The sequence below is a fragment of the Mytilus californianus genome, unplaced genomic scaffold (genome assembly GCF_021869535.1).
Source record: "Mytilus californianus isolate M0D057914Y unplaced genomic scaffold, xbMytCali1.0.p SCAF_3, whole genome shotgun sequence".
Lineage (NCBI taxonomy): Eukaryota > Metazoa > Mollusca > Bivalvia > Mytilida > Mytilidae > Mytilus > Mytilus californianus.
This window is the reverse complement of record NW_026262679.1, coordinates 8,695,932-8,722,168: the sequence shown is the minus strand read 5'-3', so window position 1 is coordinate 8,722,168 and position 26,237 is coordinate 8,695,932. Positions and strand designations below refer to the sequence as shown.

Sequence of the window (26,237 nt, the reverse complement as noted above, 5' to 3'; positions counted from 1 at the left end):
CTTCAGTGATGTTTGGAATCGAAACGGTATTTGGAAGGCCATATAATTTACCTCAATTTAGGATAGACTCTTGAATTTTGAAAGAGTCAAAATAGGATGAACGGATCATATAAACCCGAAGGCAAATATAATACAAGCCCAAAATAAAAAATATAAACAAGTCTAAATTGAAAACAACGTTCAAACCTATGATTGCGTTGGATAAAAACCGCAATTTTTATACGTGTGCATGCAAAACAAATTTCTTGGTAGAGGGGTCTAAATACAGCACAAACAACAGGTCCAAGGACACAGTTATCGTCCTTTGGTTTTCGTTGTCTACGAATATAGTCCCTAGTGTGAACAGTGAATAACTTGCATTTTTTTTTTATACACTTTCCCAATTTATTTCTTGATATTTTATGCATGAAATATTAAGTAAGGGGATGAAATTACATGTTAAAAAACTTTTGGTGCTGAATCTTTATGTTAAGTAGTGATTTGGTCCGGTTAAAAAAAGGTCAAAAATTAGAATGTCTGAAGCTGTCAAAATGAATTTTAGCCCTCCTTAACACAGAATTGTCAATATTTTGAGTTAGAGCTGGTAGAAGTTTCTATTATTTTGATATTTTTTGTATCAATAGTAGTACACTACACTGTAAAAAAAATTTTGAGATAGAGCAGGTGAGATTTTTTTAATTTGAATTTATTGTCTAAAAGAAATGAACTACGAAATAACTGTGTTCTCGGGCCTAAGTGGTGAATTCCGTAAATGTAGATTTTGTACTTTGGCAACTTTCCTGAATGGTTTGCTGGTTTCAATTTGTCAAACTCAATAAAAGTAAAGGATTTACATCTTTGTTTGACAGAAATTCTGTTAAAATGTCCCATTTTGGCATTATATGGCTAAAATAGGCATTTTAAAGCAGTTTCCATTTTATGCCTAAGAGCCATGCTGACTTTCTATCTGACAGCTTTTTATTTTCCTGATATTTGTGTTTCTATGCTTAAATCAAATTTGATTAACCATTTGTGAACTCTGTATCTAGAGAAAAGTAGATTATTACAGAAAAAATGTGCAGAATATTTGTATTTATGTCCCTGGTTAAACGGCTTGTTTGATGTATGTGAAATGTGAAGAGCTTTGTACATAAAATCTGTAGTCCATCACAAATATTTCACTAAGTCTGTAAAAAAAACCACTCTGCAATGATCAGTACACCCTATTCATTTCATATGCTACCATAATTTTCTTCTTTAGGATAGTAAACGGTTCAAATATATGCCAATTGAGACTAAAACTACATGCAAGTTTTCCATTGAAAAGTGAAAAACTGGTCATCAGACCATACTGTCTGCAAAAAAAAGTTGAATTCAAGAGTCCTTTTGCAATTAGACTTCTTGTATCATAACATCTTAGCATAGAAATGAGCAAAAAGTAACAAATTTCCATTTCTTATAGCCTCTGTGTGCATTTTTATATGTAAATATTGGCTACGGCCTAAATCGACTCTAAATAATTCTCAGTCTTACTTGGCCTAAGACCATTTTATACTCATGTGGTATGCTTTTTGTCACTTTTCTTTACATTTAAAGTACATTTATTATATATGGAAAAATAATGTATGGTTAAAAAACTTCAAAAACTTCAAATTGGTTGAAAAAAATGCATGTTGATGTAAGGCTTCCCTTAATTCGAAAATCTCTATTTTCAGGCACAGGCTCATATAAATTTGACTTTTGAATAGCTGTAATAAATCTGATAAATCAAATGAGTGTTCCGCTGCTTTTAATACAAATTATATTATATTCAAGAGTATTTAAAAAGCAAATTTTAGCAATATTTAAATTTTATAGGCCAAATTCTTTACAGTTGAAAATATTTGATTGAAACGTCAAAAATAAACATCCAAATTTCAATATTAAAATGGCCCTAGTTTCTATAATATATATTCTAAGGCCATGAAACTTGGCCAACTATCTTATAATTTCCTAAGCTTAGGGCATGCAAAGTTTTATTAAAATTGGTCAATTCTTTCTATCCTATTAGGTCCAAGGACACAGTTATCGTCCTTTGGTTTTCGTTGTCTACGAATATAGTCCCTAGTGTGAACAGTGTATAACTTGCATTTTTTTTTTATACACTTTCCCAATTTATTTCTTGATATTTTATGCATGAAATATTAAGTAAGGGGATGAAATTACATGTTAAAAACATTTGGGTGCTGAATCTTTATGTTAAGTAGTGATTTGGTCCAGTTAAAAAAGGTCAAAAATTAGAATGTCTGAAGCTGTCAAACTGAATTTTAGACCCCCTTAACACAGAATTGTCAATATTTTGAGTTAGAGCTGGTAGAAATTTCTATAATTTTGATATTATTTGTATCAATAGTAGTACACTACACTGTAAAAATTGTTTTGAGATAGAGCAGGTGCGATTTTTTTAATTTGAATTTATTGTCTAAAAGAAATGCACTACGAAATAACTGTGTTCTCGGGCCAACATTTTCCAAAAGACCAAATGAGTGAAAAAGTATATTTTAACAGAACGCATTTGACTAGCAGGTCGAACAACTGATGTTCTTAAACCCTGCTGACTGCCATTGGCGATTGCCAAATAAACGGATCACAAGATGGAACAAAATAGATCTTATTATTAATTAATTATCAAACAGAAAAATAATAAACTTGCGGATAAGATGATATACCGCAAACATGAGGTGCAAACATTTGTACACCATATCCGGATTTCGACAATTAATGTCTCTTCAGTGATGTTAGGAATCAAAACGGTATTTGGAAGGCCATATAATTTACCTCAATTTAGGATAGACTCTTGAATTTTGAAAGAGTCAAAATAGGATGAACGGATCATATAAACCCGAAGGTTTATATATATAAACAAGTCTAAACCTATAGTTGCTAATTTATATTGATTCATCAATTGTTGATTAATGAACGTCTGGTTGCAAATATTTCATGTGACTGGGTATTTATACATCACAAACAACCAAAGGATACCCATAAAGGTGACTATTATTATTAGCCCCAGTCAACCTTTAGGAGATTAAAGTCATGTGACCTTTCAATTGAAAAAAAAATATTAATATGTTTAATATGCTTGAACAATTTTACTAGAGATGACCAGGATATTGACGAACGAACGTATCTCGACGAACGAACGTAATAGGACCGGAGCGGTAATTGTATGTTTACAAAACGTACTTTAAACTTAACGATGTTATTATTTGGATGGCATGTAATCATGATAATAGACAGGAACGCATAAAATATACCGATGTAAAAAGGTTTTCATAATATATTTGAAAGACGTTTTAAAATATCCGCAAGTGTTACATATCTACGACATAATGTGATTATTATTGTTGAAAGCATGATGAAATGTACATCACACATAGGATTATTCGAGTGCACCGACGACTTTCGCAATGCTCAAACAAATATTTATGCAGGATTTTGAAGATTTGAAATTATTTATAAATTATAAGATTACTGAATTACTGTTGTCGGATCTTATGTTTGTTCAATATTTTTATTGGGAGTTCAAGTTTCAAAGCCTCCCCCCACCCCGTCAAGGGTGACTGGGGAATAGTAATATAGTCATTACAGGTATTCTGCCGATCCTTTTTTTAAAGGGGATTTAAATTTACACAAGGGTCCATCAATAACGCACACGAAGACAACTTTAAAGCCTTACATGTATATAAAGTGTAATCCTATCCAGTATGCACATACTCATGGCATCCTCTGAAATCTTTTTTTTTGGCGATTGTTGAAATACGTTTCAAAGATTTAAGTATTTCAAGTTTCATTGACTTCACGAAATACCCAGAAGGCAAATGATATGATCGATAATCAATATTATTTAAAAGAAGGTACGTCAACCTTTTTTTTTTATTTCGGAATGTTGATATACTGCCTTTCTGTTTTGCTGAGCTCACGTGGGGAAAAAGGGTATTTCTGTCCTCCCAATAATAAACCTATAGGTCTTTTTTTTTTATTAACTTTTAGAATGTAGAAACGATTTCGTCTAGTGATATACTTATTGATATAGTGTATAAAACAGTTAACATGAAATCACTGGCAAATAAGTTATTTTGTACTTATCAAAAACTTAAGCTTTTTCCCAAAATTTCCACATGAGTAGGGAACAAGCCATAGTAGTTGTAAAAATGTCACAAAATTAGTTGCCGTAAGTATGTTTAAATCAAAATTTCAAAATTATATTCTCCTTATATTATCAGATTTTACCAACATGTGATACTCTGCAAGGTGAAACGTACTTTAGATCGATCTGTACGCATGAATAGGATGATCTGGTCCAACTTCCCTAGAGTTATATCCATTTTTACTCAGAAAGTTGGACCCTTAACAGTATGCAACTCATCTAACGCGGTCTGTTGGATAAATTGAGCATATACATGTATCTGTTGTTGTTTTCGGTTTGCAATCAGAAAACGTAATGAGCATCAAAGATGCAATAGCCGAGTTGCAACTCTATTTTTATTATCAATATATCAATATACTTAACTTCAATGCCTTTTGAAGTATCAACTTTTTTTCACAAAATATTCGTAAAAAACTCTTTTGGCTACACATTATTTTTAATTTGGGCAAAGGTTCTCTGCATCCAGCCTTATTTGACTGTACTGTGGGTATAAGCCAACTAAAATAAGTGAGAAAAAAAAACCAGATTTGAAATTGATAATCAATCATATCAATTATATAAAAAGCGTCAATATCTATGCTATCACTCTTGTATTAACTCCGTAACGCATTTTAATCCCTTTTGGAACCTCATTTTCAAAGCAGAGTCTTGTTTATCGAATACACCTTTTTATATTGTAGAAAACATTACATTATTAATCACCAATACAACGTGAGGAGTTAGCTACAGAGACAGGAAATATCTCATGTAAACTTAATGCAGACGATGCGAATTCCTTAACTTCAACAAGCGTTTTTATGTTAAGATTTATGTTTTTCATGTTCTATGTATAAAAAGCAGCTCCTGTTTTGTACGATGCGTCAAGTTACGCTTTCGTACGTTCGTTCGTCAATATCCTGGTCATCTCTACTATAACACAAGTGTACTTGGTATTACTTGTAAAAGAAAGTTCTTTATCTTATCTTTAGGAAAGCACCGCTATTGAAAAGTTGTATTCCCGTTCTCTTGTTCGCAGATATCCTTTGTGTATGCATCTTAACCACGAGACCTATCAATACAAAAAGCGAACTATTTTCTTCTACAGTATTACATCAATACGCTGCGGACCTATGGTTGCTAACTTCTACGTCATTTGGTCTGTAGTTGAGAGTTGTTTAATTTGCTGTCATACCAAATCAAAATCGTCTTATTTTTATATTTGATTGAGATTTTCTTCTGGATAACTCAAATATTAAACACAATCTTTACTCCTTCTGTATTCTGTTAATGTATATCTTTTTGAACTTAGTCAGATGTAACTAAGACAAGTAACGAGAAAATCTTTACGACGAAAGAAGCATGGCAAACCATCCGACAACCAACAAGAAGAAAAAACATGACACCAATAAACCAAGCGAACAACACCATATGCACTCAATATCTTACGTTCTGCCATACAGCAATTTTCAGAATAAGCATGATACAATTTCCAAATATCTACTTGTTTTCCACACCTATTTTGTTATCAAATTGCTGTTCTTTGCATTGTCACCGAAGCTTTAAGTGCTGTTGTTTTGATTTGTTCCCATTTTTAAATACCGTCCTTGTAGAGAACATACCAAATATCGGAACTAACATTGATGTGTTTTAATAGTTTATACATGATTAAGCATGAATTGCTAACCATTTATGAACACTTATAATTCTACAGTCGGTCGATACTTATATTTTGACATTGTACAAAGTCATGCTTTTCTTGGACTGCTCATGACGTCTTCACACTAAATCAATTTAAGGTGTACTGATTGATATTTTATCTTGGGAAAATTTTATAAATATTTCATATGAAGCTTTAGAACTAGCTTGCCGTAACTGCAAACACTTTTAGATCAGGACATTGTGTCCTTTGTCTCTCTGTTAGTTTTTTTTTTTTTTTGCTTAGTATCGATTTGATGAGTCAAACCATTTCCAACTAAATTAAGTTTTTTTTTCGGGGTGCTGTTACACCACTGTTCAAGGTTATGGGAGGGTTAAGCAATCACAAATATGTTTACGCTGCAACATCTTTTATTTAGCTGTCCCATTGGTTTATTGTGGGTTTCTATCTTCCATAGCTATTTTCATTTATTGAGTTTATCATAAATCAAGGTCGGTTTTCTGCTTGATTTGGATTGATGCACATTTTGGACATACCTTGGATTTGTTACAGCTTACTACACGGTATGTGTTTGCTCATTGTTGAAGGTCATACGGTGACCCGTAGTTGTGTATGTCTTAGACATTCTGTCTCTAGTGGAAAGATGTCTCATTGGCAATACTTACACATATCATCATTGTTAAAACGACCAAACTATGTCATGTATTCCATTAAATTGAACATTTAGTTGAACATTTTTATTGTTGTAAAAATATAATTGTATTGCAGGACGTTAATCCTTGATGGATAGTAGGTCAGAATTAAAATAAATATCGCTGAGCGTTTATGTAACACATTCAAATATACGACATAATATTTTAAGAATCCGAAAGAAAACTCACGAATTGATAAGATTATGTTTCAGTAAAGATATATAAAAAAGACTTTCAGAAGTTACAAACGCTGCGAGATATTTATCTTTGAAATTGGCGAGGTGCTATTCAAGTCCACGTTGTGTTTAAAATCATATAACAAAGCAAAATAGGGTGTGAATAAATAAAATCTAACAGCAGCTTTTAAAAGGTCAAATAACGTGTGAAAAACATATGAATATGGTTTTATTTGAGTAATTCATAAAATTAACACACTCTGAAGAAGAAAACGCATTCAGAAATCCATCCAATTTCTGTTAAAACAGTTTTATATTATCATCCAATGTCCTTGTTCTCCAGGGTCGCCTTTCCAACCACGAACTGTTCCAGATGGGTCGTTTTTCATATAGACAAACCAGTCAAGCCACTTTTCTGGTGACAACATGTAATACCCATCAGAAAACCTGATTACTTTCCACTGTCCACTAGAGCCAGGATTTCCTTTCCATCCATTCAATCTACCCGCTGCTCCACTTCTCATGTACACATACCATTCGGGCCATTTCACTGAACGCAAATAGAAAGTATTGTCTACTGACGAAATCGTATCAAAGAGGAAGTATCCTTGATTGTTTAAATTTGTTGTTCCAGTTATGGAACCATACTTATCATTGCGCATAAATGCATACCAGGTTGGCCATTTTTGGGTCCGAAATTTACGAGACCTTTCCCCTAAGAATGCCAGATTCTGAAAAGCAAGTTCACATTTGCCTAAATACTTCGAAACTTCAGGCAACTCAGATGGTTTCAAGTGTACAAAGAAAATAGCTTGTTGGTATGTGGGATTCGTCAAAAATTTTAAGAATTCTTTGTCGTTCGATTTCATATTCTGAATTACGTTTTGAATGCTATTCGCTGTTGACACACTATGTCCTGCTTGTTTGACAGTGATGTACATTTTCCACAGAACGGCGGATCTAAGGACAGTCAGCTTTACAAAAAGTCGCGTGTATTCAATTGCCCGTTTGACCTGCTGCTCATCTTGGCTTTTTGAACTGTCTCTTATCTTTGATTGTATTATTCCGAGGAATTTAACTCCAGAATAGATAGGAATATGTGCAGACAGAGCAGAAAGTTCATGTTCCTGTAAATCGGTAATTCCGTCAAGGTATGCTAATGAATCGCCAAATACTTTCTCAGTACCGTATGCTTCTGCTCTAAGGTTGGAATCGTCGAACTTTCTAAGTGCTTCATCGATAGCCTTCCTAACAACCGATCCAATGTCCGTATCACCGCCACCTATTGAGCTTACCAATCCAGATATTACCGTGAAAATGCTACTTATTATCGGACCGACTTTTGGAATCAGTTCTGTAATTGATGACAGGATGTCTAATGTACCAGAGACAATTTCTGCGACATCACCACTTGTCAAAGATGGAGCTGCACTACCGACGGCGTCTATTGTTGAGGCAATCCCGTTCAATCCATCGTCATCTTTTAGATATTTTTCTATTTTTCCTAGTTGTTCTTTTGCTAATTGTTGATTGGCCTTTAAACTTGATCCGATTTTTCCAAGCGATGTCTGCCATCTAGCTTCTGTCGCAATGAAAATCAACATCATCAAAATCCATAGCAGAAGAACAGAACGCTTTTGTACTTTCATGTCTGCAATTAAAAAAAAATGATTTTACTAAGCTGAAAATAAATAGATTTAGTCTGTCCGTGTACATTTTCTTAGTAGACAAGGAAAACAGTTATTAACTTTTTAGACTCAGGACAATTTAATAGCAATTCCCTGTAATCACCAACAAAGTTGGGGCACGGTAAGTCTGAGATTGCTTTGCAATTTTGTGTTGGTAGCTATCGACATACATATAGGAAATATATTGACAAAACAAGTGTTTCTGTCCCCGTTGCCATGGTCTCCTTGGATTTTCATTTTCAGGCAGTTATCATGCACACATTTTAATTAACTGAATATTGTAAGATTTGTTCGTTAAAATATAACATTTAATTAGTTAGAATAAGGATTTTGTTAGAAATGGTTTCAAATATACCCATACTTTGAAAAGATAAACTGTTCAGAACGATTATTGCTTTTATTTGGTAATAAGGTTAAATGCAAGAGGTCCAGGTCATGTTAAAAGTTCTTAGCAACGACCCTTATAGAACATAACAAAAATACTTAAAAAAACTTAAAATCACTAAACAACCGCCGAATTGTATTTTGTGTTTTTATTGACCTGGCCTACAGGGCAAATTAAGCTTTTCTGATCTCTTGCCATCCGCCATCTTCGTCTGTAAACTTGTGCAAAATTCTGATTCTCTGAAATTGCTTTGCAAATTGGAACCAAAAAGTTATCATTCTTATAATAAATAAATACTATAATATAGAATAAAAATTTGATTTTGCGTTTGTGCTTGAAATGTTATTCTTTTTTTTATTGTATCAATTTAACGCAAACATACCAGCTGAATCATACAGCATCCTTGGAGGCAATCTAGCATATTTAAGCTATTTTGTATTGAAAACTTTTAAAGATAGATGGAAAATTTAATAGCAAACATTTCCAACAAGACTGTTTAATCAGCATGACCGCAATTGCCCATTGACTCAATTTAGGCGTTATGCCCTTAAATGACGACTGTTACCCATTTTTAAGTCGAATTAAAAGTAATCTTGAAACTGCAATAAATATAGAAAAATTTATATAACAAAATTTATTAGCCAGACAAGATCTACAAGAAAGTCAAATCTGGCATGAATCTTCAGTCAACTTCCCCCTTCTAATGATGATTGTATCCTTTGTGTTTTGCTAAAACTTATTATCGATAAAGAGAAACTGTACACAGCTAAAACAATCAGCAAAAACAAGATGTTGAAAAACTATAAAGCACAGAGAGCGAATTCAAACTTGAAACATCAGAGTCAGTCAGCTATATTAGATATACAGACATGTCAACATGATCAAAACCAGTTTGTCTACTCCTTTTGAGTTATTGCCCTTCAGTAAAATTTTCTCCGATTTAAGTGTTTTTAACGAGAGCAATATTAGAAAGAGTAAATTGTAAAAAGCAACAATGTTAAGCAAAATAACTTCTACAAATAAGTGAATTGACAATCGGCACATATTACCATTCAAAGTCATTTTCGCCTACTTTTGTCTTTATGGCAATTATTAAAAAAATGTTTTAGTAAAAGAGTAACTATAACAAGTAAGAATAGGCAGAAGCAAGATCTTTAAATTAATTATCATTTTTATCTCATCATGGAAGTGTTTTCTCTCATTTAAAATAACAATATTTCTTTAATATAGAAAAACATTAAGCTAAAACAAATTATGGAATCGATTAAAATGCTCGGACGGCAAATATGAAAATGAAATGACATTAATTCAACACTTTCAGAGCAGGTTAAATTTTACTCCGAGTTGTTTATCACTGAGGGTGTGGACAAAAATAGCGCAGAAAAACTTATCGGACGTATTGACAGGAAACTGACGGACGATAATAGACAAAATATAGAACGACAAATTGACGTTGATGAATTAAGAAAGACAGTTAAAAATCTTAAGAAAGATAAGTCTCCGGGAAGGGATGGGGTTATATCGGAATTTTATCATATATACTGGGATCTTATCAAAACGGATTTCACTTAAGTAGTTAAGGAAGTATTTGTAGAAAATGAACTCAGTAAATCGCAATACCAGGGAATGATACTACATAAGGAAGGGGAACAAGAATTAATAAATAAAAAAAACAAAAAAAAACAAAAAAAAACGGCGGCCTTTAAGCTTGATGAATACGGATTATAAAATTATATCAAAGATGTTGACAGAGCATCTAAAACCGTTATTAGATAAAATTATTCAATCGGATCAAAACGGGTAGAAATATAAGTGATGGAAATAGACTTTTACAGGATATTATTGAATATGTAGCACATGAGGATATATAGGGATTAGCTATATTTTTAGACCAGCAGAAAGCTTTTGATAGAGTCGAATGGGGATGGCTGATAAACGTAATGGAGGGCTTCAATTTTGGTAATAATTTTTGTAGCTGGACAAAAAAGCTTTTTCAAAATGCCAGCAACGTATTAAAACAAATGGTTTTCTGTCTAAATCATTTTCAATACGCAGATCAATCAGACAAAGATGTCATTCGCGCAAATGTAGAAATACAAGGAATCAAAATACCAACGATAAACGGCCACATTGAAACTAAATCATCAATGTTTGTGGACGATGCGCAACTTTTAAAAAATCCGAACTATTGGCTGAAAAAGCCTTTGAAATGTTGGAAATATATGAAAAAGCCTCCGGTTCCAAAATAACTTCGAGAAAACAAAAGTCTTGTTTATTGTTTATTGTTTAAAGGGCAAAAAACCAAGTTTCAAAAAATATCTTGTATCAAGGATAACATAAAAGATTTAGAGCTGCCCCAAGCTTATGACATTTATAACAATAAAATATAGGATTCCTTAATTGGCAAGATAAAAAACTGTATTCACGTTTGGAAAACAAGACATTTAACTTAGAGAGGTAAAGTATTGATTATAAGAAAACAATTAATACCTATTTTGGGATACGAGGTTGCGATGAGGGGTATACCTAATGAGTGTGATAAAGATAAAACAACTCAATTTCCTGGGATTTTGTTTTGGGCTCTAAAGTCAGCATTGTCGACAGAAAAATATGTTGTCTAGATAAAAGCTTCGGGGGTATCAAAATGATCAGTTTCGAAAGTTTCATGAAAAGCAAACATGTAGAATTAATTTTTAGAATTTTAGAAAGTACAACACAAAGATGGAATGCAATTGCCAAATACTGGCTAACACACTTTGACAAAAAATTTGATATTGAATATTTTATATGTACCTGTAAAGATCTAAATGGAATTAACATTAACTATATATGCCAAATTTGTACTAAAAGATGGTTACTACATGGTATGAACTTAATAGTAAAATGACCGATTTTTAACAAAATAGCATTCTTGAATATAATATATTTTGTAACAACAATACAAAATGGTAAGGGAAACATTTGCTCTTCCCTTCCTTTACCAAGAGTCATATCGCCAAAATAAAAGATGTTTGGAATATCTGTACGGAAACCTTTCATAGTAATAAAATAATATTTGATTAACTAATAGATAAACGTAATTGGACATGCGAATACAATATAATAAAGAAATCAATCCCCACTGATTGGATTAAGGAATTAAGAAGCGCCATTCCTAATCCAACTAATTTGAAGCACATAAAAATCCAGAATAACAACATTCAAAATCATGATTTGGAAAAAACATGCATTCCAAAAAAAATATTCAATTAAAATGATTACAAAAAAAAAATAAAATATGTACTAGTGCAAAATGTGAAATTATATGAATAGAACATTTAGAACGGAACAAGACTTGCAATCAGTCTGAAAGAAGCTTCACAAGCTGCCTGTATCAAACAATATTTTCCAATTCCAATGGAAATCACTACATTGTATACATTATACTGAATTTAAATTGAATAAATTCGAAAGTCCGATGGCCTATGTAACTTATGTGGCAAATGTTTTGAAACCCAAGATCATTTATTCTATTATGGTTATAAAATTCAAAACGTCATTGAAGAAATAAAAATATTGCTATCTCTGTGCATAGATATACCGCTAAACTTTGATTCCAAAACATGATTATTTGATATAATCAAGATCTTCATAAAACGGAAATAAATATTGGAAATTTTATAGTGTTCTCGGCAAAATTTAGTATTTGGAAAGGTCGAAACGACATTTAATTCAACAAAACAGCATTTAATGAAACATCTATCCTCCTTATTTTTAAGAACGTTACGAATGATCTTATCAAAATGATCGCTTAATCAAAAAAAAAAAAAACACACTTATTCGAAATAGACAAACTTGACCGTTTATCTCAAATATTTTAATTACTATTAATAGTCAGATTTGCTTATTTTTTCCTTATTATTTGCTCTTTTGTAGATATATATACATTTTTATGAAATCGCTTATGCCTCGGTTTTATAGTTATAGTTATCATTTGAATACAAAAGGCACACTTTGAACAAATGTATAGATTACACATTCATTTACCAACAATCGTCATTATTTATATAAGTTAATTCTATATTTTATATTTTAAACATATTTATATTACATACTTCATAATTGTATTACCTTGTTTGTAATAGTATTTTACTCACCACAAATTGTGTTTCTTTATAAGTGCACATACATTTACTTCACAAATATTCCTTCATCTAAAATTCTAAAGTGTTTATATACTTTATTACCTAAAGCTTCAAGCAGGTGTCCTGTCGCTGTCAATATCTAAGAGGCATTTAACCTGGAACACAATTTAGATAACAAAAGATTTCATAATTCATTGTACAATATAAATCTTCCTCTTATACACAATAAAACAAAATATTTCTTTTGATAAACACATTATAAGACTTTTATGCGCATAGTATCGAAATACAATAAGCATTTTGATAAAATAATGGTCTCTTTGAAAATAGAATTAGTTTGCAGTCTTTGATATTTCAAAAAAAATGGAGGAATAGACAACCTGGAACCAAGAGTCTACATTATTCATGTAGGTCCCAGGTGCGACAAATTGTCATTTAATAGATAAATAAGTAAATAAAATTTATATTATGTGTAAATAATGATATAATGGGCTATAAAACTAGAAGCCTGTACTATCATCCAAATGTGGTGTTTATTAATCTAAACAAAAGATATTAATCAATCATATAAATTGTAATGCAAATACGCATATATATAGTATAGAATCATTATATTAAACAATAAATGATGATAAATTCAAATACCACATCACCTGTGTGAATATTTTGTACAAACATTTTTTAGTCTAGGGATTATAAACAAACAAACACTATATACAGCTACATTTGTATCAACCATACACACAAGTAAAGTCACTATCTGTTGCTCCTTAAACAAATTACCGAATCGTTTATTGACTGTTAATCAAAATAAGAATACGGGCTGGCAGGGCGGAAGCGAAAGGTTAAAAGAAAGGAATTAAAGATGAGTGGCGCCACTTAGTTTTCACAACAATTATAATAGATAGAAGTCACTTTATTTTCTGCTGCCATGTTAATTAGAAAACAAAATTGAAATAGTTAGAAATGAGTTTTGGATATTGGCTCTCAGTGATGAGCAAAATTTCTGTGCAAAATTAAGCAAGGGTTTGTGTTCATTAATACTATTTCGAAAATTCCAGAATCATAGAGTACCCTTAAAAAATGCCATTTTTCTATCAAAAAAGCTGCGGCACCATATGTGTTTTGCAGTTTTTATCGTTTTAAACACAGCCAAACAGTTGAAATGGGCTGGTCAATGCCCCCCCCCCCCCCCCCCCCCCCCCTCAACCCTCCTCCCCAGTTTTCTGCAAATGGGGGAACCTGTGAAGAAAATCATTTCAAATGATGAACTAATGTATTTTCAATCAAAAAATTCGAACGTAAGCAGGACAGGCATATAGTAATAGACTAATGCACAGATTCCGATTTGATTTCAGTATATGTCAGTATAGCGAAATAACGGTTTCTAACGCATCGCTGTATTTTTCGAGATATTGTAGAAATTGAATTGTAAATAAAGTTACTCAGTAGAAAACTGTATCAGAAGAAAAATTGTTGGCAACCGTGAATCTATAGTCTTTATGAAATTTTTACTGTTTGTTTTATTTTTCTGTTTAAGTGATAGGATTCATTAAGTCGCTGTAAGAACAAAAAATTTGTCAAGGACTCTGTCTTTGAATATTTATCCTCATCTTTAATAAAATTGCATGTATTTATGTATATCTAAAAAAGGGTGGGGACATATTTTTGCTGACGTTAAGCGAAATTGTTGTATTTTTTTATTGCTAAATGTTGCCAAAATACCCCTAAAATATCAGAATTAGGTAAAAAATCAAAGGCCATGCATTTTTCTCCTTAGTACCGTCGAATTGAATAATTTGTACACGGTTCATATAAAAAAAAACTTAACAGCAATGATCAAATCTTAATTTCAGCCGTTTTATAGTCTATTTCATAAAATTTTGTTTTGCTCTTGCAGCTGTTCTCATATATTCGTGACAAAAACATATAAATTGGACATAGTTATAAAATAATCAGCCTCAAGTCTTTAATAATCATAAATCGAACTTAATTAATCAAAAACCGCGTGTTTACACAGCCAAACAGTTAAAATATGCTGTTCAATGCCCCCCAAGTTTTCAAAAAGTATAGTTTTCGGCAAATGGGGGTAACTGTAAGGAAAATCATTTTAAATGATGAAAAACTGTATTTTTAATCCAAACTTTTGAACGTAAGCAGTAGGGGTATATAGTAATAAGATTGTTTCTGTGTGTGTTGCGTTGTCGTTTGTTGTTTGTTCACTTCAGTCTTTCTGTTGTTTCGTTGTCCAAATGTACTATATTGTATTGTTTATTTAGCGTAATTCTCTGTCCGTTCAACCCACCATGTTTTCTTGAAATGTCCTGTACCAAGTCAGGAAAATGGCCATTGTTATATCATAGTTCGTTTCTGTGTGTGTTGCATTTTAGTGTTGTGTTTCTGTTGTGTCGTTGTTCTCCTCTTATATATCTTGTGTTTCATTTTAGTGTTGTGTTTCTGTTGTGTCGTTGTTCTCCTCTTATATTTGATGTGTTTCCTTCAGTTTTAGTTTGTAACCCGGATTTGTTTTTTTCTCAATCGATTTATGAATTTTTATGGTATACTACTATTGCCATTATTTATAGACTAATGCACAGATTCCGATTTTATTTCAGTATATGTCAGTATAACGAAATAACGATTTCTGGAGCATCGCTGTATTTTTCGAGATATTGTAGAAATTGAATATGTAAATTAATAGGTTAGGTGGTGGAAATCTGTATCAGATGAAAATTGCTGGTCACCATGAACCTATTGTCTATATCAAATTTTAACTGTTTTTTTATTCTTCTGTTTAAGGGGTAGGATTCATTAACCCACTGTAAGAACTGGAATTCTGTCAAGGACTCTGTCTTTAATCATTTCTCCTCCTCTTTGATTAAATTGCATGTATCTAGGCATACCTAAAAGGGGGCATACTTGAGCTGACGTTAAAAGATATTTGTTTTTGTATTTTTTATTGCTAAATGTTGCCAAAATACCCCTTAAATATTAGTTAGGAAAAAAATCAAAGGCTAATATACATTTGTCTTCTTAGTACCGTCGAATAGAATATTTTGTACACGGTTCACATAAAAAAAACAGCAATGCTCAAATCTTAATTTCAGCCGTTTTATAGTCTATTTCATATACTTTTGTTTCGCTCTTGCAACTGTTTTCATATATTCCTGACAAAAACATATACATTGGACATAGTTATCAAATGATCAGCCTCAACAGTCTTGCATCCAAGCCCCAGATATCACATCAAAATGATGTTGGGCTTATCATCTGCATCACTTAGGAAATACCATAATTTCAAATAAAACTGTCACTTCAATTTAAATTTGTAAGAAACCACATGTTTTGTTAACCCGATTCTCAAGTGATAATTGTTGTATAAATGAATTAATAGTAAATACACAGCACTGATCCTTAATTGTGACTATTTAATTAATTATGTGTTTAGTTTATTTGAAGAAGAAAAGTATATTTGTGTGGAGCTGATATAAAGAATAATATAAAAGTCATATTTAATTCATATGTGTAAAACACAACCTGCTGTGGGAAATTAAATGTCTATATATTAAAAGAAAGAATAATTGAACAGAAAATGAAACAACTTTCGTGTCATTGAATAAGAACTCATTATTTGATTGAAATGTTTTTATATCATATGTACATGTGTATGTAAATTATAACTAGATATTCAAATATATATTGCAACAAGAACAAAAAAAGTAAATGAATTATTAATAATAATCTCACAAAGTTATATATATATAGCAGGGTTTAAGAACATCAGTTGTTCGACCTGCTAGTCAAATGCGTTTTGTTAAAATATACATTTTTCCACTTTTATGGTCTTTTGGAAAATGTTGTTTGTGCTGTATTTAGACCCCTCTACCAAGAAATTTGTTTTGCATGCACACGTATAAAAATTGCGGTTTTTATCCAGCGCAATCATAGGTTTGAACGTTGTTTGCAATTTAGACTTGTTGTTATATTTTTTCGTTTGGGCCTGTATTATATTTGCCTTCGGGTTTATATGATCCGTTCATCCTATTTCGACTCTTTCAAAATTCAAGAGTCTATCCTTAATTGAGGTAAATTATATGGCCTTCCAAATACCGTTTCGATTCCTAACATCATTGAAGAGACATTAATTGTCGAAATCCGGATATGGTGAACAAATTTTTGCACCTCATGTTTGCGGTATACCATCTTTTCCGCAATTTTATTGTTTTCTGTTTAGTAATAATTTAATTATAAGATCCATTTTGTTGCATCTTGTGATCCGTTTATTTGGCAATCGCCAATGGCAGTCAGCAGGGTTTAAGAACATCAGTTGTTCGACCTGCTAGTCAAATACGTTTTTTAAAATATATATTTTTTCACTTTTATGGTCTTTTGGAAAATGTTGTTTGTGCTGTATATAGACCCCTCTACCAAGAAATTTGTTTTGCATGCACACGTATAAAAAGTGCGGTTTTTATCCAACGCAATCATAGGTTTGAACGTTGTTTTCAATTAAGACTTGTTTATATATAAATGCATATATTTTTAGAATTTCAAATGTGACGTCACTTTGTGCGTTGAAGCTTTAGCTAACTCGGCTGTGTATTTTTATATGTTGGATTAAGTTGTTTGATGTAATGTATCCGTTTTTATTCTGTAGTTAGTCCCCACTTTGGTTTTATCATGTATATCTATTATATAGTCATTTTATAATATTTACTGTTTGCAAAATTATAAATTATTCTAAATAATAAGGATGTTCTTGTCCCAGGCAGAAAATCCTGGCCATGTTAGGCGCAACTTTTTGGAAGTTTTGGTCCTCGGTGCTCTTCAGCTTTTTACTTGGTTTGGCTTTCAAACTTTTTTTATCTGAGCGTCACTGGTTAGTCTTGTGTGGACGAGACGCACGTCTGGCGTATTGAATTTTAAGCCTAGTACCTTCTTCTAGATATTATTTGTGTGTTTCTTTGTCCTATATGTTCTCCCATTTATTTGTATTGTGGTCCTGTCATGTGATGTTGTCGTTTTGGTGTTGTGTTTGACGTTGCCATAAAAGCGGGAGGTTTGGCATGCCACAAAACCAGGTTCAACCTGTACCAAGTCAGGAAAATGGCAATTGTTATATTATAGTTCGTTTCTGTGTGTGTTACATTTTTATGTTGTGTTTTTGGTGTGTCGTTGTTCTCCTCTTATATTTGATGCGTTTCCCTCAGTTTTAGTTTGTAACCCGGATTTGTTTTTATCTTTATCGATTTATGAGTTTCGAACAGCGGTATACTACTGTTGCCTTTATATACGGTATAAAAAATTAAACAGTCCTTAGGCCAGATTTTCCTTTAAATAAAAAGCAATTTTTAATAAAGATGTGTTTTAGGTCAAAATGAAAAACTGATTGATTGCGTAATTTGATGTGCTTATTGTCCAGCAACACATATTACATTCATATTAAGTATGAATACGTCTTAATGTCACATGAACCATTGAAATAATTATGAATCTCCAGTTGCTGGCAAAAATGCAAATCATTATATGGGAAAAAAAGAAATATTGATAATTCTATGTAAAGGCAATACCTGAGATCTTTCATTTTAACTATGTGTTTAGTTTTATTCGTATAGGTAGATCTACTAAATTAAAAAAAAAGCAATTATCATAAAAGTATATAATGGCAACTTAAAGTAAATATACGGTATGACATATTACTATGTAAATAAACATATTTTATTAGAACTATTCAGGAAAGGTCCAATTTTAATCTAGTCCAAAGAACTTTCTACTTAGATTTGACAGGCGTAGATATGGTCATTCTCTTTTTTCTTCTTCCTTTTTGTGGAGTGTCTTCCATACGCTGCTTTTGTCCAATTATTTCACTAATATTCCATTTACTATCAGGGCCAAAGTAATATTCCACCTCATCGTCTTCGTTCTTGCGTAGACAGTCTATTCCTAGGAAGTTTGGTAATAAATCCATAGGGTTTTCTGCCGTTGATAGATACTCAATTTGCAGATTGATGATATCTGCAATCCTTTCAATGCCTGATTCAGGAGGCAACCACAACTGTCCACTCTTCAAATACCTGTTCAAATACCTGCTGTATACAAGGTACAGCCCTGTTTTGCTCATACACAACCAGTCAAACTTTCCTTTGGTGTATGTCATTTAGATCTTGTATAATTGGCTTAAGACAAGTTTTCTTAAATGAGCATCGCATTGGAATAGTATAGTTTTGACATTTGCATTCTACACTTTGTTCTCATGGAACCACCTTCAATTGCAATTGTAGTATTTGTATGTTTATCCATCTTATGAGTTAAGCCTCTTTCAACTGATTTGTACAGTTCGTTCTTGTTGTACTGTTACACCACTGTCCCAGGTTACGGGGAGGGTTGAGATCCCAATAACAGGTTTAACCCCGCCACATTCTGTATGTATGCGCCTGTCACAAGTCAGGAGCCTGTAATTCAGTGGTTGTCGTTTGTTTATGTGTTACATACTTGTTTTTCGTTCATTTTTGTACATAAATTAGGCCGTTAGTTTTCTCGTTTGAATTGTTTTACATTGCCATTTCGGGACCTTTTATAGCTGACTGTGCAGTATGGGCTTTGCTCATTGTAGAAGGCCGTATGGTGACCTATATTTGTTAATTTCTGTGTCATTTGGTCTCTTGTGGAGAGTTGTCTCATTGGCAATCATACCACATCTTCTTTTTTATATTCATATTTAATTCACTGCCAATATCGAGCAGAAAATCAGCCCCAATTTCAAGTTGATTCGCATTAGCAGTCCAATAAGTACTCATGATGGTCTTTCCTTCTCTGGTATTCACGATATCTTCTTTTCGAAATTGGTCCTGATTTATCATGTCATGAGATGTTCTCAGATGAGCAATGGCTGTTTTTGCTTTTAAAGTTCTCTGTTGGTGTGTAGCTGCCTTTAAGGTATCAGGCGTAAAGGAATATTTGTCTTCACAAAGTATAATTCATTCTGCTGCTGGGAATTGTCGAAAGGTTTGGTTTTATAACTGCATTTTGAACATACTTTATATGCTGTGTCCCTGAGGTAACCTTTGTTTGAAATTTAACATCAGCGAATTCTATTGTCGCAAGTTCCATTGTGTCAGTGATATGTTTTGGTACAGATTGAAGATTTAGCACAATACGATTTTGTTGGCATTTTAATTCCTGCCATAAAATCTCTATTGCTTGCTGCATTCCTTTGGATTTCATAACCTTTGGCTTTGTACAGTCTGGTTTAAGCAATGCTTGGCACATTTTCATTTCAGAACTAAGAAAACTTGCCCTCTGCATTTCTCTTTTTAGTAATGCTTTTCTATTTTTCTCCTTCACCTGACGTTCAGTCTTGGTTTGAAATGTCACTTTTTCGGCAGTTCTTTTGATTGTGACTCCTTTTGAACGTTTTACTCTTCAGACAAAAGAGGGCCGTCCACTAGTTTCATTTAGTTCAAGTATGTCATCCATAGTTATTCCTAGGAAGCTATTGTTTGCTAGATAGCGTTTTATCAGGTATTATCCGATATCTGATGTTGTATTATATAATACATACGATGAGAGAATAAGTTTATATGAACTGTAAACATTTTCTGGATAATTATTTTATTCCAAACATAAACCATTGCATCAAAGAATTAGAGCAACTGTTGGAATAATATGATGCAGGTCGGTTTCTGATAATGCCCAGTCAACATTTGAGTCTTCTTTGGAGTTTGTATGAAAGAGGGGCGAAAGATACCAGAGGGACAGTCAAACTCATAGATCGAAAATAAACTGACAACACCATGGCTAAAAAATAAAAAGACAAACAGACAAATAATAGTACACAAGACACAACATAGAAAACTAAAGACTAAACAACATGAACCCCACCAAAATCTGGGGGGTGATCTCAGATGCTCCTAAAGGGTAAGCAGATCCTGCTCCACATCTGGCACCCGTCGTGTTTCTCATGTTATTACAAATCCGGTAAATAGTCTAATTCGGTAGGTCACATTCGTAGTGAAAAAGGAAGTGGATTGTAATTACGACATGAGGAACATATCCGATATCATCTGTGAAACGGTTATTCCATAACGGTCAACCAACTCGTGATGGCGTCCGTAAAATTTACGAAGGGATGATTTCAACTTCACCATTTTGAAATCTTGGTGTAATAGCTTCCTTGTGAGCAGCAACCCTCTATCAAGGAAATCATGATAGGAAATACAAGCCCGGGAATATCGTATCAATTAGGAGATATATACCCCGTATAAAGGCGCTGCTGGAATGTTGCTACATAGAAATGGAAAGTTCACAACTGGGAAGCTGAAATCATCTCTTGTGTCGTAAAGTTTTTGTTTTCAACCGACCCTCATTGTCAATTTCTAGATGTAAGTCAAGATACGAGGCAGACTTAACTGTATCTGTTGTATCCTTTATCTCTAGTTCGATGGGATAGATGCGTTCAACATAGTCACCATATTTTGAATTATTTAGTGAGAGAACATCATCTATATTGCGGAAAGTAAAGTTAAAGGATATTGCTAACTTCTTATCTTTCTTCCTAAGAAGTTCCTGTATGAAGTCAATCTCATAATAATAAAGACACAAGTCGGCAAGAAGAGGGCACAATTGGTTCCCTTTGGAATGCCGACAGTCTGTTGAAAAACACGTCACCTAAACGTATCAAATATGTTGTTAATCAAGAAATCAAACATCTTGATAATGTCAGTTTCAGAGAATTTTTTGTTTGAATCAGTGTGATTCTTTACAAAGAAGGATTTTTCCCTCCCCAAGACAAGATACTTGTATCTACGTTCGCAATTCTGTTTTATGAAACAAAGCATTACCAATTTGTCTTTTAGTTTGGAATGGGGAATACTTGTGTAAAGTGTAGAAAAGTCAAATGTTTTAATACTATTGCAAGATGAGAGAGTCTTAGATTGTATGTACACTAAAAGATCTTTGGATTTTTTTAGTATCCAAATCTGATTCACGCCACCTCAAGAATAGGCAGTTTCACAATAACTTTGAAGCCTGGCTTTGATTGCTGATAAAATAGATGTTAATAATTTAGAAAGAGGTTTCGTGGAGCACTTGGAAGACCCAGCAATATACCGTTGTTTGTAAGGACACCTATGTAGTTTAGGTATCCAATACAGTGATGGAAGATCAAGTTCTTCATCTTTGGTGAATCTTTGATCTTATTTGATGAGTTTCATTGAAATAATCTACTAGTGACATACGACCTATAACTGATGTCATTGATGATCCTGATCAGAATCCTCGGATGGCATCTTGATGATCTATTTCTCTTTTAGAATCACATGCAAAATTTACAACGCTGTTCCCGATAGGCATGATAGGTGTTGAGTAAAGTGCTTTCTTGAGACATTGATGGAAATGTCCTGCACTGTAATGTTGAAGAAGTAACTGAGCACAATATGGGCCATAAGAAGTTGCACTATTCAGAAATGAGAAGGGAAGGGATCTTTTTACAGCTCCAAGAAGTAAATTGTAGCCTGTATGTCCACCCAATCGTTCTGAAAGGTAGACAGCAACAACTTCATCACAGTGTTGCATCATGCCTGCATGTAGAGCAAATGTGCAATTTTGAGTTATCCAAGTATTCATAAAATCCTGAAACTTACTACTCCATAGACGAGAAATTTCTTCAATTTTCCCTTCTTCTAGCATATCTATGACAGCCAGCGCTTCCTCCTGCGTTAAGCATTATAGAAATCTGCAGATAAATGATATGTGAAAAGACAATGACAGTCGGCGGACATATTTCGTTGCAAAATCTATTTGATCCATGGTTATTAATTTTGGCCATTCCCTTTTCTCTTCATCACACATGTACATCAGTAGTTGAAGAAGTCCTGTGTATTTGTATGAACTTAAAAGGGTGGTTTTTTTTTTACTCAAATGGAGGAGAGGAAATTCTGGTAAGAAATGGTTGTATTTTTGATCTTCAACAATTTCTAGTAGATGTGCGCCTATTTTGTTGTCTGGGCCAAACAGTATTCTGTGAACTTCTTCATGTGGAACATTTATACGTCCTGTCGTTACAATGATGTAGTCTATAATTTCTTTCAATTTACAAATGTCGTCATTCCTGCCAGTTGCGGATGGTATATGTCGGCACAAGAAAGGAGGCACTTCAAATTTCTTGAACCCAAACAAATTTAAAATATTTGACTCATCAGTTGAGATGGGGCTGTCGTTGCTTTTCGAAGTTTGTTTGTCCAAAGACATGTTCCCGAAAGACAGTTCTAGTTCCTATCAACCATAGTGAGCTCATATATAACTAAATGAAAAATGTTTGAACAGGTCCCCTGACCGACATAAGCTTTATTTTTACAGATTATACGTTCTGAGAACTCAAGAAATTGCAAAAATTCTGTTGTATTTTAGGGGGAGCTAAAATCATGTGTACATGTACATATTTTCAGGTTTCATTTGATTTAGTTTTTCATGGTTCTAAATTTTAATTGAAAAGAAGGTACTGCAAGTAAAAGGTAATATAGTTTTCCTTGCAGGTATGCTGTCAAGCAAGGTCTCTTAAATAGTGCCTCTACACCTTAGTAGGCATGCTAGAATATAAAATGTTACCAGATCTGATAAGTTATCTTCATTTTCTTCATAGTCTCCTTCTATTTCTTCCCCTTCTGTCATCATACTTGTTGGGTGCAATATCAATCAAATATGCTAAAAGAAAATATATCAACACTTATAACGAACACTCTATATCTATTGTTATTCTAATTGTCTTTCATCACCTATCATTTAGTATAACTTATTATCAGATTTTAATACAAGTATGACAGCAAAACAAAGCTGGAAGGCATTTGAGGAGGAGACATTGCTAACGTTCTAAGAATATCTAATTCATAATTCCTTTTAAGTGGGTTTTGTTTTTTTGTCAACTTTAATTTGTTCTTTGGTACTTTGTTTTCCGCCTAGTCATGATGTTGTTTATGTTTTTCTCCTTATAATTTTTGATTGCCTCTTTTCCTGTTTTGTTTTCCTGTTGTTGTTGTTTTTATAGATTAGATTATTCTCATATTAATTATGGCACCCTCAACGGATTTTGGGTTACATATTGCAATTGTTATTCTACGTTTCTTTTTTTTCTGTTTTTTTCTTTTTCTTCCACTTTTTTTGTCCAGCTTATATCTTGGAATTTTTTGAACCAATGTTAATGAAACTATACCATAATGTTAACCAGCATGTGCAAATTTGCAATCGGGGTATGGCACTTTTCAAGATGGCCGCCATTACCATGGAAACCGCAATAATGTTCAAGAAATCAATATGCACCAAAGTAAATTAAACTTCACACAAATATTGAATGGCATATGCAGATGTCCCATTTGACTTTGGAATTTCCAAAATGGCCGCCGTTACTATGGAAACAGCAAAAATGTCAAAAATTTCAAAATGCTCAACTTAATGAAACTTTACAATAATGTTTATTGGCATGTGTAGATGCCCTTTTTGACTTTGAAAACTCCAAATGACTGCAGTTTTCTTGGCAATTTTTGAACGAGGATGCCATCCGTTATTGCTAGCATTTACAAATCTAGTTGTGTATTTCAACTATTTTTATGTATATTTGCAACAATGTTGCAACACATTAGCTACTGATGGTCTTTCTACATTGCATTTGTTGTCTGTTTTGAAGAGGATTCAAAGGAAAATATATGCAAAATAGAAAAGAAAATGATTCCATTGTCATCATGTTATCATTAGATATGTAAGAAAATTAAAAGAGATGAAAACATATTCTGTTGAATCTGTTCATTTCTTATTCATTTGTAAATCTGTAAAACATATACTCACTTTCCTTAATTCTTTTCATAGTGAAAGATTGCCCCATGTAAGGACTTGACTAAACCTATCCCACACTTCTTTTTCGTCTGGTATTAATGATACAAGTGATAAGTCAAAGTCATTCTTTGTCAGTGTGGTTGTATACTTGCAGAGACATTTGTCTGTTTGGTTGCAATTTTCAAGGTGCCATTTGTCATTTATAACATTGTCTTTTGGAAGACCTTGAAGAGTAAGTGGCAGGGTACAAACTTGTCCTGTCCTGTTTTCATCCGGGTTTGGGTCGGAATAGGTTATCAGTCTTACTAAATTATCCATCATCAATATCAGATGACACCCCTGCAAACTGACTAAATTTTCAAGTTCAACCTCCCTTGTCTCATATCTTAGTGGATAACGCTTCAAACATGTGTTGTTATAGCATAAGTCACCTACTGTTCTTTCCTTGATTTTTTGCTCTGCTTGAATCAGACTGGTAGATATACCTGTACTGTTTGTAATAGAAGAGGTACAGAAGTGACACTTTTAAAATGCATTGCCAGCTCGTCAGCGTTGGCCTGTTGTAAAATGCCAATATAATTCCTGTTAACAGTATTCAGCATTGTATCATACAGCCCGTACAATCTATTTAATTTCGTTGTCAATAAACCATCATTGTGTTTTGATTTTCGAATGGATATTTTATTGATGAAGGTTTTAAATAGAATTTGAACATCTAAAGGAACATCAAGATACCACTCTTGCACAATGGAAAAAACCTTAATACTAAGTGGTTTTGGAAGGGAAGTTGTGTGGCACACATTGCATTTGTAGGCTTTTGTTTCTTTAATATCCACTTACTTGTACTGGTGTCTCAATGTAAAGAACAGATTCTGTAAGCTTTCCCATGAAAATATCATTTCTCAATTGAAAACGTACTGTGTCATTGTTTTCTGGTGTATAATTTGGCAAAGAGTCTTGTGAAAGAAACACAATTTTACTAACATTGGCATTGTGTCTTTTGTTTAGGAATCGAGAAACATGATTATGAATATCTTTTGGTTCAATATCTTCTATGCATGATAGTATAATTGTTAATGCATTTGACCGTTTGGACAATGATGTGTCCACACACGCTACATTTATTACACAATCTGGCCACAGTAATTCAAGTTTCTCATCAGCTGAAATTCAATTATAACTGGAAAATGACTTTGCCTTCCATGCACCTCTATATTCTGTGAAATTTCAAATGCTTTCTATCTGCTAATTGTACGCTTTATTGTAGCTTGTGTGTTGTTTGTCCATGTTTTACTTATACTATATGCTACCTTAAGATAATCCAGCAATTCCCATTTCCGTTAAACTGTGATTACAATAATGGATTCCAAACAATAAAATTTTATCCCATTCTTGATCAATAAATAGGGATCGGTAATTAATTGCTAGTGTAGGAACATTCACATCTCTAAGTTCTGGATCATTAAAACAGTTGAGATCAAATTCACCAACAGACTTGTACAAATCTAGCAGTGATTTGGTGTTAGTCTTTGTTTTCTCGGAAAA

At 32.9% G+C, this 26,237-nt stretch overlaps 1 protein-coding gene across 8 annotated transcripts in view; it reads right to left on the bottom strand.

Annotated features, from left to right (window-relative positions):
• LOC127733915 (toxin CfTX-A-like) overlaps positions 1-26,237 on the bottom strand; it is a 105,978-nt gene that overhangs the window by 41,945 nt on the left and 37,796 nt on the right. For 2 of the 8 annotated variants that reach the window (XM_052243386.1, XM_052243380.1), the window contains exon 2: positions 6,885-8,323. The exons of 2 other annotated variants lie outside the window; for them this stretch is intronic. In XM_052243386.1, coding sequence (XP_052099346.1) covers positions 6,984-8,321 — 1,338 coding nt within the window. In that variant the 5' untranslated portion in view covers positions 8,322-8,323 and the 3' untranslated portion in view covers positions 6,885-6,983. Of the gene's footprint in view, positions 1-6,884; positions 8,324-12,855; positions 13,036-26,237 lie in introns of those variants that run through there. 4 more of the 8 variants (XM_052243387.1, XM_052243379.1, XM_052243389.1 and 1 more) reach the window with 4 other exon arrangements.